This window comes from Crocodylus siamensis, chromosome 8 (genome assembly GCF_052110815.1).
Source record: "Crocodylus siamensis isolate JL-2025a chromosome 8, ASM5211081v1, whole genome shotgun sequence".
In the NCBI taxonomy this organism is placed as follows: domain Eukaryota; kingdom Metazoa; phylum Chordata; order Crocodylia; family Crocodylidae; genus Crocodylus; species Crocodylus siamensis.
In genome coordinates, this window is record NC_143402.1 from 74,178,496 (window position 1) to 74,194,158 (window position 15,663).

At 39.1% G+C, this 15,663-nt stretch overlaps 1 protein-coding gene across 2 annotated transcripts in view; it reads left to right on the forward strand.

Moving 5' to 3' along the window:
- The window catches only part of HELZ (helicase with zinc finger), a 170,273-nt gene that overhangs the window by 103,248 nt on the left and 51,362 nt on the right, over window positions 1–15,663 (forward strand). For both annotated transcript variants that reach the window (XM_090059492.1, XM_090059493.1), the window contains exons 20-22: window positions 2,059–2,242; window positions 3,122–3,350; window positions 11,134–11,338. In XM_090059492.1, coding sequence (XP_089915618.1) covers window positions 2,059–2,242; window positions 3,122–3,350; window positions 11,134–11,338 — 618 coding nt within the window. The remainder of the gene's footprint in view (window positions 1–2,058; window positions 2,243–3,121; window positions 3,351–11,133; window positions 11,339–15,663) is intronic.

The window sequence follows — 15,663 nt, forward strand, 5'->3', positions numbered from 1 at the left end:
GAGACTTCTGGTGGCAAAGATCAGGGGCTAGGGGGTGGGACTTCCAGTCACAAGTTGGCAATAAGAGGGCGGGGCAACTGTCAAGGGGCGGGACTACCCGGCGGCCCTCGACAGCTCACCAAAACTCCTTAAGCAGCCGTCTACCCGAAATAATTGCCCGGCCCTGGTTTAGATACTTATTCTTTTTTAGCATGTTTAAGCCATTTGAGCACAGGTTTTTTGCACGTGATCCTGATGGCGGTGGCTCAAGCAGAGCTCAGCGATTCACTCAGCGTCGTCAGGCATCGGGGACTCGGAGAAGCATAGCTGTAATGACTGGGTCTGTTTTCAACCCTCAACTTTTCACACAGACCTTTGTCTAAGTAACTGTGCATAAAATATGAATCACGTCTAGAAAAAATGGATTCCTCGCTTCCTCCCCGTTCTGGTGGTAGGAGAAAATTAACTTGAAGGTTGTTTGTTTGCTGTCAGTTATTAAGAGTATGCTATGATTTTTTTATGCTATGTGTTTTAAACTGTGGATTAGCACTAAGTGCATGTTTTATAAATGCTGATGTAAATAAGTAACACGGAAGTTGAAAATAAAGGATATTTAAAAATGGCTTTAGGACCACTTTGAATGTTTAACTATAGGGCTTTATGGGAAGGGATTTTGCAGTGTTCACTTTAAACAGCATTTCCTAACAAGCATTGCTGAATTGCCTTAGAAGTGCATGGCTTTTGGTGCCTGCCGCTCTCATCTGAGCTACTGGAGAACTAGGAATTTTCGGACAATAAAACGGGCAGAGAACAGGCTCCTAATTTGGGGGGCAGCAAAGTGGCCCAATAAATAAGATTCAGGAGAACTGGGCTCTGTTTTTTTATTCTGTTTCTGACCAACTGAACCAACTCATTTCATCTGAGTTGTGCAAAGCAAAGACTGTCCTTACCGTCATTCTCGACAGCATGTAGCAGAAAGAGATTCCCCTCCAGGTTGGGCCCTTAGTGGGTACCGTACTATAATAAATAAATAAGCATCATCACCATCATTGTATCTTTTGTAATATATTTTGAGTTATTTCCCACTTTAACTTTTAAAGGGCCTGGTCCTGCTCATTTTAAAATCAGTAGATTTAGTGATTTCAGCAGGAGAAAGAGTAAGCCTCAAAACAAGTTTTCTGACCTCTAACAATAAGGAATAAAAACATCTTTTACTTGCTACCTGCTCCTTCATGAAAAAGTAATGTTTTACTTATGGCAGGCTTATAAACATGTCCTTGAGTGAACGGTACTGTCGCCCTTTTTTTTTTTTTAAATGAAAGTGGTTGTGATTCTCAAACTGTGGTCCATAGAGCTGTTTGTTAGGGGCCTGTATGGAGCTGGCAGATATGCGTAGCCTGAGTTTCCTGGTGCATTTCTACACTAAAAAATTGACAGAAAAAAAAATGTATTTACAGTTTATGCTTATGCCCAGGGAAGTTCTTTACTTGATCTATCATTACCACCCATCGTTCTCAGTCTTGTACAGTGGACTTTCTCCAGTCAATTGATAGTAGATGCAGATGCAGTCTTGTAAAGATGTTAAAGTATTACATGAAGCATACAAACAAACCACATAGTTTTAAAAAAATATATAAAATATACATTATTTGCTAACGAATTTAGCTATAAGCATAGGTGATTTGTTTAGTAAGAGCCTGACGTACAAATCCTTTAAACACGTGTAAGTATCCTAGTTATTCCATGAAAATTAAAGTAAAAACTATGTTTAATGTCTTCCTGACTCAGAACTTGAAAGATTACTGTTTGCTCAAAAACCATATATCCTAACAGGAATTGTTTTGTAATGTGCCACAACAGTCACCTCAAGCACTCTGGCCATACTCTTGTAAGATGCACAGTTTTGAGGTATGACTGCAGAATACAGTAGCATTTTTGGTTGTGTAATAAGAATGACCTATAATATATTGTCTCTTAAATCCTATACAGCCGTGACATTCAATTTCTGTATTCACACAAAGTACGGCACTGACCTCAAAGACACTTCTTGACTGAAACTTTATGATTCTTTTTTTTCAGGTGTTTGAAGTAGTAGAACGTGTTGAAGAGTTGAGAAGAAAATGGCCTGTAGCTTGGGGCAAATTGGATGATGGCAGCATAGGTGTTGTAACACCATATGCTGATCAGGTGTTCCGAATTCGGGCAGAACTTCGAAAAAAGAGGTTGTCTGATGTCAGTGTAGAAAGAGTGCTAAATGTTCAGGGTAAGTAGCAAGTATTTGTCCTCAGGACCTGCTAGCAAAGATAAAAATGTGAAATGCAGTTGAAATCTCTGTATGTAGTATCCCAATCCATGTGATTTTATAAAAGGTAATTCAGGATGTGTTTTACAGAAACTCTTTCACTCTGATCCCATATTTTTTTTAATTTGAGATGTACCAGTATTTGGCTGTACTTTACAGTTAGAATGTGATAGTGACAATTTGAACAAAATAACATATGGGAGAGTGAGAAGTTAGTCTTATTTTATCTTAACTCTCTCAGAATAAAAAGATGAGGTGAAATAATATCCAGTCTATGAAGGGCAGAACAAAATCTGTCTAGTGCACCTGCTCATTAAATAGTATCCCACCACATAGTACAAGAAGCAATACATGAATGGCTTGATGAATTTATCCTTTTTAAAAATTAAATTAGCTTTGTAATTCAGTTACAAACTAATATGCAGACAAGGGCTGTACCCTGAAGTGTGTGCGATCCAGGACTCTGATCCTGTGAAAAAACTACAGCCTTGGGCTCTTTTTTCTTCACAGTATCCCATTGATGGCAATAGGATTCTTTAACTTTGTAGAAGTGCTTAGAACTTCAGAAAGTTATGGAGTGATTAATACAGGGATGGGAAATGAGGATTTGAAAAGGACAAATTGTTCTTGCAATGAGAAGTGTTGTGTAAATGCATTTAAAAATGTTAAACTCTTCTTCTTGTACAAAGCTCTTATGTGAAAGTAAGTATCAGCTCTCCAGAATTACTTGCATGTAAAATGTCAAGTTGCAAAAGCTGTCTAGGAAGTGCCATCGTTTGGCTGCATTATGAGCTGAAAATGGCTACGATTATTGCAAATTTTTCTCTCCCGTTTCTTTAGGAAAGCAGTTTAGAGTTTTGTTTCTCAGTACAGTGAGGACCCGGCATACATGCAAACACAAACAAACACCCATTAAAAGAAAAGAGCAGTTACTGGAGGACTCAACAGAAGACTTGGATTATGGTTTTCTGTCCAATTACAAACTTCTCAACACTGCCATTACCAGAGCACAGTCCTTGGTAGCTGTGGTGGGCGACCCAATTGCATTATGTTCCATTGGAAGATGCAGGTATGATGTATGTGTTCATTGATTAAAGTCTGTCAATACTAGCAGAGATGCAATCACACAAAGACAGAAAATTAAAATATTTGGGTTTCCTAAGCACCATTTTTCTACCCAAGAAAGAAGCAGACCATATACTCCTGAAAGATATTTCTAGACAGAAAACACAGAAATGCAGTATTCCCTGAGCCTGGTAGGGCCATTCAAATTGAGGAAAGAACTTAATGGGAAAAGAGAGCATGAGAGTAGCTAACTGATGCAGAGTGCAGGAGCAAGGGAGGGGAAATTTTGTGCGAGGCCTGCGGAGCAAAGCTCTACATGTGTGAAAAGTGCTAATATTCACTTAAGGAGATAGTTGCATCCTTGGCTTTACTGTCTCATGCAGTCTCATAATATGGCTGTTACTGGCACAGAAGAATAGCAAGCACACGTCTTAAGTGTATCACCTGGTAACTGTTAAAGCATTCTTTATGTATTTCTTCATTCTTTAATTTGGGCTCGATACTTAAAACTGAAGGCATTACATTTTATAATCAGGTATAACAGTAACTTTCAGGAATGACAATATTGCAAGTAAATAAAAATACCACAAGTAAATGTGGGTATTCAGCAGGATTCTGATTGATAAGGTAACACGTTTTTCATTTAAACATTGTGATAATCATATGAAAGTGGAACAAAAGCACCAAGCCATTGTTTATCCCTTCTCTATAAACCTAGAATAAGCAAAGCAAGATCAGAGTAAATTAACTTCTTGTGGATTTAACTTAAGAAATCCAAAAACTGGTAGGAGATGTAAACAGTCATTTTAAGAATAAAAAGGGCTTATTCTTCAAAGATTTGTCTTTCAGTGGAAAGGTTGAAATGTTAAGTTAATCAGAGACAGTGCCCACAGCTTGTTTCTGAAGCAGAAGGCATGCTCCACTGACTGCAACATAATAGTAAAGCTACAATACATATTAATCAATTGTTACTTGTATGTTGTACTTCACTTTTCTGTTCGATATCCCCTGTCATAACAAAAATGCATATGGTATTGAAGGATCAGAAGACAAAAACCCAAATACTTTTAATTAAAAAGGAAAATCAAACTTTTATTTACTTCATTTATTAAAATGGAACCTGAACTTAAAAATGTATTTAGCAGGACAGTGTCAAGAGTATAGTGAATATTAAAATAACCTTATTGCTGCTGTTGAGAACAGGAAGGGGAGTTTTTACTTTCCATCTGCTTGCTTACTTTTTCCTTACTTTTTCCTGAAGGTAACTACTGGTCAGTTGGTCTTACGCGTTCGTCTTTACACATGACCATGGATAATGTGTTACACTCCCCTCGAACAGAGTCTCATTCTGTGGCTTAAGCTGCAGACTCACGCTTTCAGCCATGGAAATTGTTGGTCTGCCCTTGCTGTGTTAGCTAAGATGTCTATTGTCGCACTTAGATAAATTGATTTAGTTAATAGGTTTTAGCTGGTCCTTTGCCACATAGTGGACATATAGGGCACTTTTGGTTTCCCCTGGCAGGGGGAGTTCCCTGATCGGTTTCTACTGCAGACTTCTAATTAGCTCAAAGCACTCTCCTTGAGTGGTGCACAAAATATTCTTCAGTGCCTGTTGATTCAGGGAACAGAGCATCATCACATTTTGATTCCTCTTCCCCTTGCCACTTACAGCAAAATCTCCATTTTCGTGAGTGACAAGTGATTTGGGGGGCTGGAAATTTGATGTAGTTTTCAAAAGCGCTTGCTGGAAATTCAGCCTCCTTACGGTAGCTCAGCTGAATTTGCAAATAGTTTTGAAAATTTAGGTCTTTGCTGCTACCAGGTTACCCAAATTGCAGTTTTTATAAGTAGAGGACAGTTCCGCTTTTCCAAGACCATTAGCTCTTTCTATAAATTCTGTGTGAAATGACACAAAAAGGTTTTTAATTAAGAAACACACAGAGAAGGAGCTTCATGAAGACATTTCTTGAGGATTGTTTCTAATGTGCCATTGTCTTGTTTCACTGAATAATTGAACATTCACTGTTTGAAAATACTGCTGGCGGGCTCGGGCACTCTGCCGGAGAGATGATTCTTTTTTAGCTCAATGGGAGTATAGAAATCAGGAAGAAGTGACATTTCACTAGAAAAAACAGACCTCAAAAAAGTTTAAAGAGTACTCGAATTTTATAAATATTCTAATACCTGTCAGAGCGAGTCAGGAATCTCAGTGATAGTTGCAGAAAGCTTTGTGAAGTCTGCCCGGGGTAATCATTACGTTTCTCTCTGTTGCAGTCAGACTAGACGGGACTGTTTGGCAGACGCTCTCTGTAAGCTCAGGAGCGTGCTCTAAAGTGGATGTGGCAGTATTTTATTCCCTGTTCTTACACCCCTGTACAAATGTTCTCTGTGTAGAGACAGTGCTTGGGGCATTTTAAGCCAAAATGCCCAGGTCTCAGAGGAATTGTGGTGCACGGTGGTGGATTTGATGACTGGGTTGATTAATCACAGGGAGCTCTGTTTCGGCACGTTTTGGTGAAATATTTCCATTTTGTTTGTTTAATCCTAACATAAAAAATTTGCAAAACATATTTGCTCTACTGTCAAAAGAGTCTAAACTTGTATGTAAAAAAAAAAAAAAAAAAGAAAGAAAGAAAAGCTTTCGTTTACAGGGAAATTTAGAAGACCCCTTCTTACTTACATGAATCGCAGCAAGATGGACATCAAAAGAGTTTTTTAGATTCTTCTGCATTTGACTAGCTGTTCATTGCAAGACATTTGCCCAAATGTCCCAGCAGGTGGTATTGGTTGGCCTTTTATGGAACCTACATTGCCATAGGCTGAGTGAATTTGCCACCACAAATCGGACTGTCCTGTTTCCTTAAAGGTCCAAGGCCATGAGAGACAAGGGGTAGCAAGCTCAGTCCTTTTTCAAGTTGTTGGAATTGCTAGCATTTCTTGCCTTGTGCTTGATACTGAACTAAAGTTGCATCTGTGTACATTTGAGGCAGTGAGTGCTTGTCGTCAGTTGACTGAGACTTCAACAACGGCCCTCACTAATAATTTATGAGATCATCATGAAATTCCCTATCCTTTATTAAATGATTGGGCTGGCCTCTTTCCTTTATGCTCCCTCATCTCGTAGAAAGAACAGATATTTGATGTGGTACTGCAAAATTTGGATTTGACTTGGGGGTGGAAATGATCATTGTATCTGATTTACCCAGTTTGTTCTCACCTTTTGGTGTTCTGAACAGGCTGAATGAAATTAAAAGAGCTGGTTACAGCATTTTAAGTAAATGCATGCTTTCTATCACAAGCAGACAAGGTTCTTTGGGTAAATGTGATATCGTTTATTAGACCAACTAAGTAGTTGGAAAAATTATTCTTTGCAACCTTTCGAGCACAAGCACCCTCTTCCCAACTATTTAGTTGGTCTAATAAAAGATATCAGATTTACCCAAAGAACCTTGCCTGCTTATGTCCTTAGACCAACACGGCTACAACCAACAGCCCTGCTTTCTATCTGGCTCTGTACTAGTAATTCTGAACCAGGGTGCTATGGCACCTGGGATGCACTGGGACCCTTTCAGGGGTGCTGCAGGATGTCATACAACATTACCACTGTTAGGGGCACAAAAATGATTCACAAGATAAACCCAGAGATTTCAACTCTGAATCCAGAATGTTAAAAACATCCTGGCCTATTGTGGGTTTTCTGCAATGCAAGGTTTTATTTTTCTGGAGTCAAAAAATGAGTGAAAACTAAGAATTCCCATTTTCAGAGGGGTATTTCAAGTCTAGCAAGGGATGCCTTGAATCTAAAAAGGTTGCAAGCCACTGCTCTATACAATGTCAGAAGGTTATTTTAAATGTAGCACAGAGCACTAACCATTCTTCCCACTGTTGGTGCTAAATAATCCTAAACTTTTAAAATAAAAGGTGTTCAGCACCAGATGGGGAGAAAACTAGCCAGCTGCAAATAACATAATTCATGTGTGTGTCACCCCATTAACAAAAAAGGAAGTCAAATCTCTTGAAAAATCCCTTGAAAAATACTCTTCAGTCCTCAAAAACTGGTGTTTTGACTCCTAATTATAATCAAAGTTCAAGGATGCTGAAATATTGTAGTGGCATCTTAATTTGGTACCTAGAATGTTGTTCCTACCAGAGCTAAATGGAACATCCCTACTTTTTTTTTTTTCATGGGTCCTGACCTTTTTCTCCAACCCAAGGCATTTGGGGTTAAAATCCTGTCTCCATGGAAGTAGTAGGAGTTTTTCCATTGACTTAATGCGTGTGGATTTAATTGTTGGACTGCACGTATCTTTTTGCGAATGCAAGAGAGAACTTTGTTGGGCCACGCCTCTGATAGCTGTGTGTCAGATTCTAAGTCTTGCCTGATGCACACGTGGCAATGGTTCAGCAACTCGGCATTTCTCCCTTACAGAATTTTATTTTGGGATGGGAGTAGTCTTATCTGCTTATGAAGAATCTTCTTTCTATTCTTCTCACTTATTGCCTGGAATTGACGCATGCTAGTCTGTGAACAGGACACCCCACAGAACAAATCTCTGTTTGCATAGTGGCCTTTAGGGACTTTAGTTCCCTGAACCCTGCCCAAGAAATTGCAGCCTTGCAGAATGAATGGATTTAGGGTGAACACCCTAAATGGATTAAGTCTCATAAGTATATAGGGGTATGCATCAGGATGTGGGGGGAACCCTGTTCACCAGAGCGCCCCAAGGGATGACAAGGTTCAATGGTCACAAACTCCTCTAAGACCATTTTAGGATGGACATGAGGAGAAACTTCTTTACTGTCCGAGCCCACAAGGCTTGGAATAGACTCCCTCCAGAGGTGGTGCAGGCACCTACTCTGGACTCGTTTAAGAAATGTTTAGATGCTTATCTTGCTGGGATCCTTTGACTAGCTGATTTCCTGCCCCTAAGGCAGGGGGCTAGACTCAGTGATCTTCCGAGGTCCCTTCCAGCCTTAATGTCTATGAAATCTAGAGTTCCTTTTTCGGTCTTCCTGTTCTTACAGAAGAATCCATCGGATTTTTTTTGCTATAAAGCTGGAAACTTCCATTAAAAAACATTTTTTTGCTCATTTGCACTGCCTCATGGGATAACTATCTGTGAAATGGGTATTAATGATACCTGCCATTCTTTGTGGAACTCTGTCACATTTGCATCTGAATAGCACTCTTATTATCTCAGTTATAGAAAGGTACATGAAAAACCTTAAGAAGTAGGACGTCTTATCTGCTTATGAATAATAGGAATGCTTTACACAACCCTTCAAGCTTTTCGACACCTTGTGGTGCAGAAGATTGTCACCACATATTTACTAGTGTAAAATATTATCAGTCTTTAATTTTCATTTTCTGGTTAGACATTAAGTAAGGGGGTTATTCTGAAATGTACCTTTAGGTTTTTTGTGCATTTTCCTGTATCCTTGTTGTATTTTTTCTTACATTTTTATTTGTCATTTTTCATGTCTTAAAGGAGATGAGATCTGGATGTTTTAAAACAACAATAAAGGTTTAAACTTTTTCGAAGAAGGTAGTTTTCAGTAGTACTTCTAAAATTATACATTCTACCTATAATACTTGTAGCATTATTAAAAAAGCATATACTTCTACCTAAATGTTGTACAAGAAAATATCATGAGTTATTTAAATTATAATTTATTGAGTCCCTTAATAGAAAAATGAACATAGGACCATGGGGAAAAAAATACTACCATTAATTTACTTTCTTGAAATCCCTTTCAACATTCATAGACATGACTAAAGTTGGGTTATAATAAAAATAATTTGTACTTATTTTGGAGGGCTTAACACTTGGTAAGGGTTTAAAGCTCACGAAATACCGATGAGGTAGGCAAGAGTTAGTGCCATTTTGCAGCTGAAGAGACTAAGAAATAAAGAGATTAAGTAACTGGTCAGTGGTCACAGGGTAAGTTGGTGGCACAACCAAGAATTGAACTTTGTTCTTCTGAATCACCAGACTGTGCTTTAACTAGGTCTCTTCTGACCCTACCAACTATGAAACTACAAAACCATCCTTCCATATTTTCTCCCAGTCTTGCTATTATATGATCTGTATTTTTTATTATTATTATTATTATTATTTCTACTTAGAGAAAACCAACAAAATCTCTGGATCATATTACTTTGGTCACCAGAGTAGGAAATTATAGGGCCGAAAGTATAGACACGCGTAGCACCTTAGTTTCATAGTTGGTAGGATAGGAAGGGACCTGAGCAGATCATCAAGTTCGACTCCCTGCCATGGGCAGGAATGAATGCTGGGGTCAAATGACCCCAGCAAGGTGTCTATCTAACCTCCTTTTGAAGACCCCCAGGGTAGAATCAAGCACCACTTCCCTTGGAAGTTGGTTCCAGATCCTAGCTGCCCTGGCTGTGAAGTAGTGTCTCCTGATATCTAGCCTGAACCTACTCTCCGGCAACTTATGGCTGTTATTCCTCATTACTCCCAGTAGTGCTTGGGGGAAACAGGGACTCTCCCATTGCCTGCTGGTCTCCCTTGGCCAGTTTATAGACAGCCACCAGATCCCCTCTCAGCCTTCTCTTGTGGAGGCTGAACAGGTTCAGGTCTCGTAGCCTGTCCTCGTAGGGCCTGCCCTGCTGCCCCCTGATCATACGAGTGGCCTCCTCTGGTCCCTCTCCATGTTGTCCACATCCTTCCTGAAGTGCGGCGCCCAGAACTGGACGCAGTACTCCAGCCGCGGCCTGACCAGTGCCGCATAGAGGGGGAGGATCACCTGCTTGGACCCGCTCAAGAAGCATCTGTGGATGCAGGACAAGGTGCGGTTGGCCTTCCTGACCGCATCCCCACACTGCCGGCCCATGTTCATCTTGGAGTCTATAATGACTCCAAGATCCTTTTCTGCCTCTGTGCTGATGAGAAGAGAGTTCCCCAGCCTGTAGGTATGGTGCTGGTTCTTTCTCCCGACGTGTAGTACCTTGCACTTGTCGGTATTGAATCCCATCTTGTTCTCATCCGCCCACCCCTGTAATCTGTCTAGGTCCAGTTGCAGGCTGTCCCTCCCTTCTAGCGTGCCCACTTCTCCCCACATCTTGGTGTCATCTGTGAATTTGAACAAGGTGTTTTTCACCCCCTCGTCCAAGTCACTGATGAAGTAGTATTTTAGTATTCCTGCCTCAACTGCACAGGGCTTTGGTGGATTTGTTAGTCCCTAATCTATCACGTATGATTTGTCTGTTACATTCCCCTGTGTTGTAAAACTGGTCTGTATGAATGGTTCTAATGATACAGGACCTCTGCAGAGATAATGCTGGAATCCCCTGATTTCCCAATAGCCAGGATCTTCTGCAATCTGCTAGTATTGGAGCCAAATCCTATTTCTGTAATTTGGAGCTTTAATAGTGTGTTTGGTTTACTGCAAATTTAATGTTAATGCTTTCCAGAAAGGTCTTAGCTTTATGCTCCATATTTTGGCATTTTAAGAATATTTTTCAAATGAGAGATTTCCATTTTTAAGCTGATATAGATATGAGACTAAAAAAAGTTTGTGCCATAGGCTCAATGCCGCGATCTGATCTGGATAGACAGACTCTTATGACCACTATACACAGTAGGGAGGGCCTCAGTTAGCCCATTATGGGTCAAGCCACAGTATTGCAGGATTGGGAGCACAAGAAATAAGGTGAGAGTGCAGGAAAATATAAAGTTTACTTCTATGTATAGAACTGTTAACTGTCACCTACCCCTTCTAAATCTTATTGTTTTTATTGTTCTTTAAACTGGCTTCCATAGGAAATTTTGGGAGAGGTTTATTGCCCTATGTCACGAGAACGAAAGTCTCCATGGTATCACATTTGAACAGATCAAGGCTCAGTTGGAGGCTTTGGAGTTAAAGAAAACTTATGTGTTGAATCCACTAGCTCCTGAATTTATTCCTCGGGCTCTTCGACAGCAGCATTCAGCAAATACCAACAAACAGCAGCAATCGCCACCCAAGGTAAAGTTTTACTGGTAATTAGGTTTGTCAGAAGGAAGCAAATGTAGAAATATCTGGTGAGAAATGGAATAAAAGGTTTATTGGGGTAGGTGTTGTTTCAAAATTGGTTCCACACATACTGAGATATCCAGCAGGAGACAGCTGCTGAAAGGCCTTCAAGAATTTCAAAAGAACCTAATTATATTGTAGAATTTGTTTAGCAGCTGCTTGGGTTTGGAAAGGTCCCATTTCTTATGAAAAGATATACCCTAATTTAACTACAACATTTTGGATCCAGGCCCTAGTATGGTAGGCGCTCTACAAATGCAGACCAAGCAGAAGGACCCATGTCCCCAAAGAGCTTATTGTCCAAGTCAGTGATTTCCAAATTAGGGGTTACAACTTCTCTTGTGCTCATGACATTTCTGAGTAGGGTCATAGGCACCGTAGAAATTTTGTTGCTGCAAATGGGCTTGAACTGGATGAAAGACTGTGGCCCAGCAATAGTGATCAGGAGTCACTAGTCCAATTGTAACATGAGACAGCAGGTAGCTATGACTGTTAGAAGACAATGAGACATCGACTGAATGTTCCCAGGCTTGATGCAAGAGTTACTTGGAAAAATTTGTTGGCCTGCATTATGCAGGAAGACAGACTAGAAGATCACAGTGGTCCCAGCTGGCCTTAAAAATATATTGCAGTGCAATATTTACAGAGCATGAGAGTAGATTGCTGTCCTTTAAAAGGCCAGATTTCTTTAGTGTCGAAGTGATCTGGGCTTGAGCAGGGCTTGGACTAGATGATTGTGTGAGGTCCCTTTTGGCCCTGCTTTTCCATATATAACTAGAAAATTTTCTTTTTTGAAATAAGTGTGCAGTTATTACCCCAAGAGCAATGTATCTGAATGGTGGAAGCGTATGTTCTCCACTTAACTGAGCTCATGAAAAATAATATTAAATTCTACATTTAGCTGTCATGAGACATTAATATGATATACTGTTTTAATCAATTTGTGTTTACAGTTTAATTAAAAAATGATTTGTCAACTGTGTGAAAAATCTCATTGTACAAGGAAGAAGAAGGGAAATTTTTTACAGCTTTTGTATTTTTTTACAGGTTAACACTTAACAGAATTTTCAACTTAATTCTGTTTTTACTACAGATTTTTTTTATTTTGTTTGATTACACCAATAGGAAAGCTTCCTTTTTCACAGTCATTTGAAAACATGTCTCTACAATTAAGTGTTCATTTATTTCTCAAGATCCATTGCTCCTTGAAAAAAAATACAGCTCTCTAAAACTCCTAATGGTGCACCAAAACATTAGGCTTATAAAAAAAAAAACCTAAATATTCCCAAATTGTGGTTCACTTTAAAGAGCTATTATTACTGCTCTTTCACCAGTAGAAAGATTTACTGTGGTTGGTTTTAATTAGTTGGTGAAATTTGAAATATTTTTAATTGCATAGTATATATAATAATCTTGGTTCTCAAAAACAGAAGATACATGTTTAAAGATGCAGTCATCGTTTTTTAAAAAAAGAGAGTGCAAGTCTTTTGGGGGAGATTTGTTCCATATTATCTTTTTCCTCACAGTGACTTTTAAGCTAAGCACAGATAATGTACAAGTCAAAAGATACATTTTCAAACTGCCAGCAGTTTAATTTCAACCTACGATCTGAAACTCTTTATACCACCTACATTGCTGTAATAAGAGCTCTTCTATCTGAACGTAGTTGACAGTTATCACCTGGGATGACAGGAGAAAAGCGAACAGATAAAACTCAAACATACACAGAAAGAAGCAAGATAAGTAACACATTTTCTTTGCATAGTGAGATTTTAAAAGCCAGTTATGAGTGCTGATCGTTTTTAAGGCTTTATTAATTATAGCATTCATTATTAGCAGAGAGAAGGCTAGAGAACTGAGGCTGGTATGGTTCTACCCCTGCGGGAATCGGAAGGACAGTCCCCAGCTGTACTGGTCTGTAAGGAGTTAGCTTGGTTTTCTGGTTGGAGGGGGGTATCACACATGCACATTTGCTCCAGAGTTTGAGAGACAATAGCTGTGGATTTTCACAGTACCATTGTACAGACTAGAACTACACTGTAAAAAACGAACAGACAAAAAAACCCAGTCAGCTGAGAGAGGCCATTGCGTGCAGAAGTGACACTCAGGCAAGATGACTTTTCACATCCATGTGTCTAACATCTACAATTCACATTTAAAAAAAATTCTTACAAATCAATTTGTACCAAGCATATTAAGTATACTAGGTAGGTCAGAGGTTTCATAGGCAGCCACACACACTACTTGATACCGGCTGACAGCATAACCAGATGTAACAACGGAACATTATGTAAGCCATGAGTGATTGTTAATCTTGCCTAAATTGTGCTTTACTGTTCATTGTCTTTAGATTCTGCACTTAAATAAACTATTTTATGTTCAAATGATACGGATAACAAAATTGTAAAACAGAGGCTAATATGACAGTGCGCTTTAATCCTTTTTATGCATAAGTCAACAATTGTCAAATCCACCTGTCCGTGTACCCAGACAACTGAATAATTTGCTCAGGCTACTGGAAAACTGCCTAGACTTATCTATTGAACAAGTAAAGTTTTTCAGCCTAGATAGGTTAAAAAGATTGTGTTGAAATTGTGATCATATTTTGGTCCTGGTTTAAAAAGACACTTGTGTTCAGAAAGGGACTTAAGAACATGCTTAACTTTGAGCATAATCTTGTGTCTTGACTTAAGTGTTTTTGTCAGTGGGTGCCCTAATGCTCATATAAATGTAGGAGTATTAGGTTGGCCTCCAGATAGGATAATATAGCCTATCTAGACATCAAATATCCAGAGGCTAAAGATAAGCAAACAGGTATGGTTTGCAAAAGACCATCTGCCTTATTAGCTGACGATAGCCGCACAGATCTCAGGTCTTCATCAGTCAGGGTACCTAGTACCATACTTGTCTTCAACACTTGCAGTGTGACATGCGAAAATATTGTGCTGCAATTGGCTGACCCACCACCCACACGTAGCTTTCCCCACCCTGTGTGAAAGCTCAGAACAGTAACATGAGATGTGTCGAACCTGACACATTAAACTACAATGAATTGGGAAATATTTTTACAGTGCATATAAAACGTGATGTATATTTTGGATAGTACATGAAAAGAAGAGCAAAGAGATTATATTAGCACTGCTTTCTGCCATCTCTTAGAACCATGCTTAAATTGATCATGTAGAATTTTACATTTAGTTCCTAAAATGATTGCTTTACTACATTATTTACATTTAGCAGACTTCTATAGGGCTTTTGCAAGCACATTCCCTATTTGTTCATTCTCCCTATGCAAACAACTGCCTTTCTGTTTTTACAATTATTTTTGTTGCAAAGATTAAACAAATGATCCTTAGTCCTTATTATACATGCTCTTGGAATATATAATCAAAAATCCCCTTCAGCTAAATGTAAATGTACAAACGGAGTCAGGCTAGCTTAAAATCAACTATCAAAGCTGAAAATACTGTATATGTAAACAATAACTATCAGAGTTGTGAACTTAGGTCCCATGGCCTCTGGAGAGTCCAGAGTTGGAGAGTTTTGCAGTCTCTTTCAAGGACCAGATGCTTGGTATTTATGCATGCACACATGCAGAGGAGCAGGTTATAATAAATTAAGATTTTAACTTTTTAGTTGCTTTCTTTGTGCCCCGATATAAACATTTAACAGCTTATTCTTTTAACCAGTCTATATAGATTTAAAGAGTTTTAATCAATGTTAGCAAAACAAACCAAAAAGTCTTATCTTTAGTCTTCAGTTTTAATGTGAAAAATAAAAGAAGTTTTACAACCTTCCCAGAGAACGTATTTACAAACACCATATTTTAAGGTCTTAGAGGTAAGTAGGGGCACTTTTGAAAGACAGAGTGAAGCTGAATGTTTCTAATTCATCTAAAGTAATTAATATCAGACCTCCTAGCCTTGGAGGAATAGTAATACTTCAAGATAAGGAACAATGCAATTTGAGTATGCTGTCTTTAGTTATGGTTGGAATGGCAAATAAGAAAGGCTGGTACAACATAGTGGCCTGCCAGCAGGCCCAAGATTAACCAGTCCTGCTCAGTTAGCCCTGGCTAGTAAGGGGTTGTTGGATTTGAGTCAGGAAGTCCAGCGATTAAAGACTATCCAAGGTGATAGACAGACTGTCTGCTTCTACAGAGAGTAGAAGGCCTGATGTGGATTAGGCAATAGCGTTGCTAAGGGAGTGAATGGGGCAGTAGCCCCAAGCACCACTTTGGGGAGAGGGCACAAATACTAGCTGTCATAGCTGCCAAA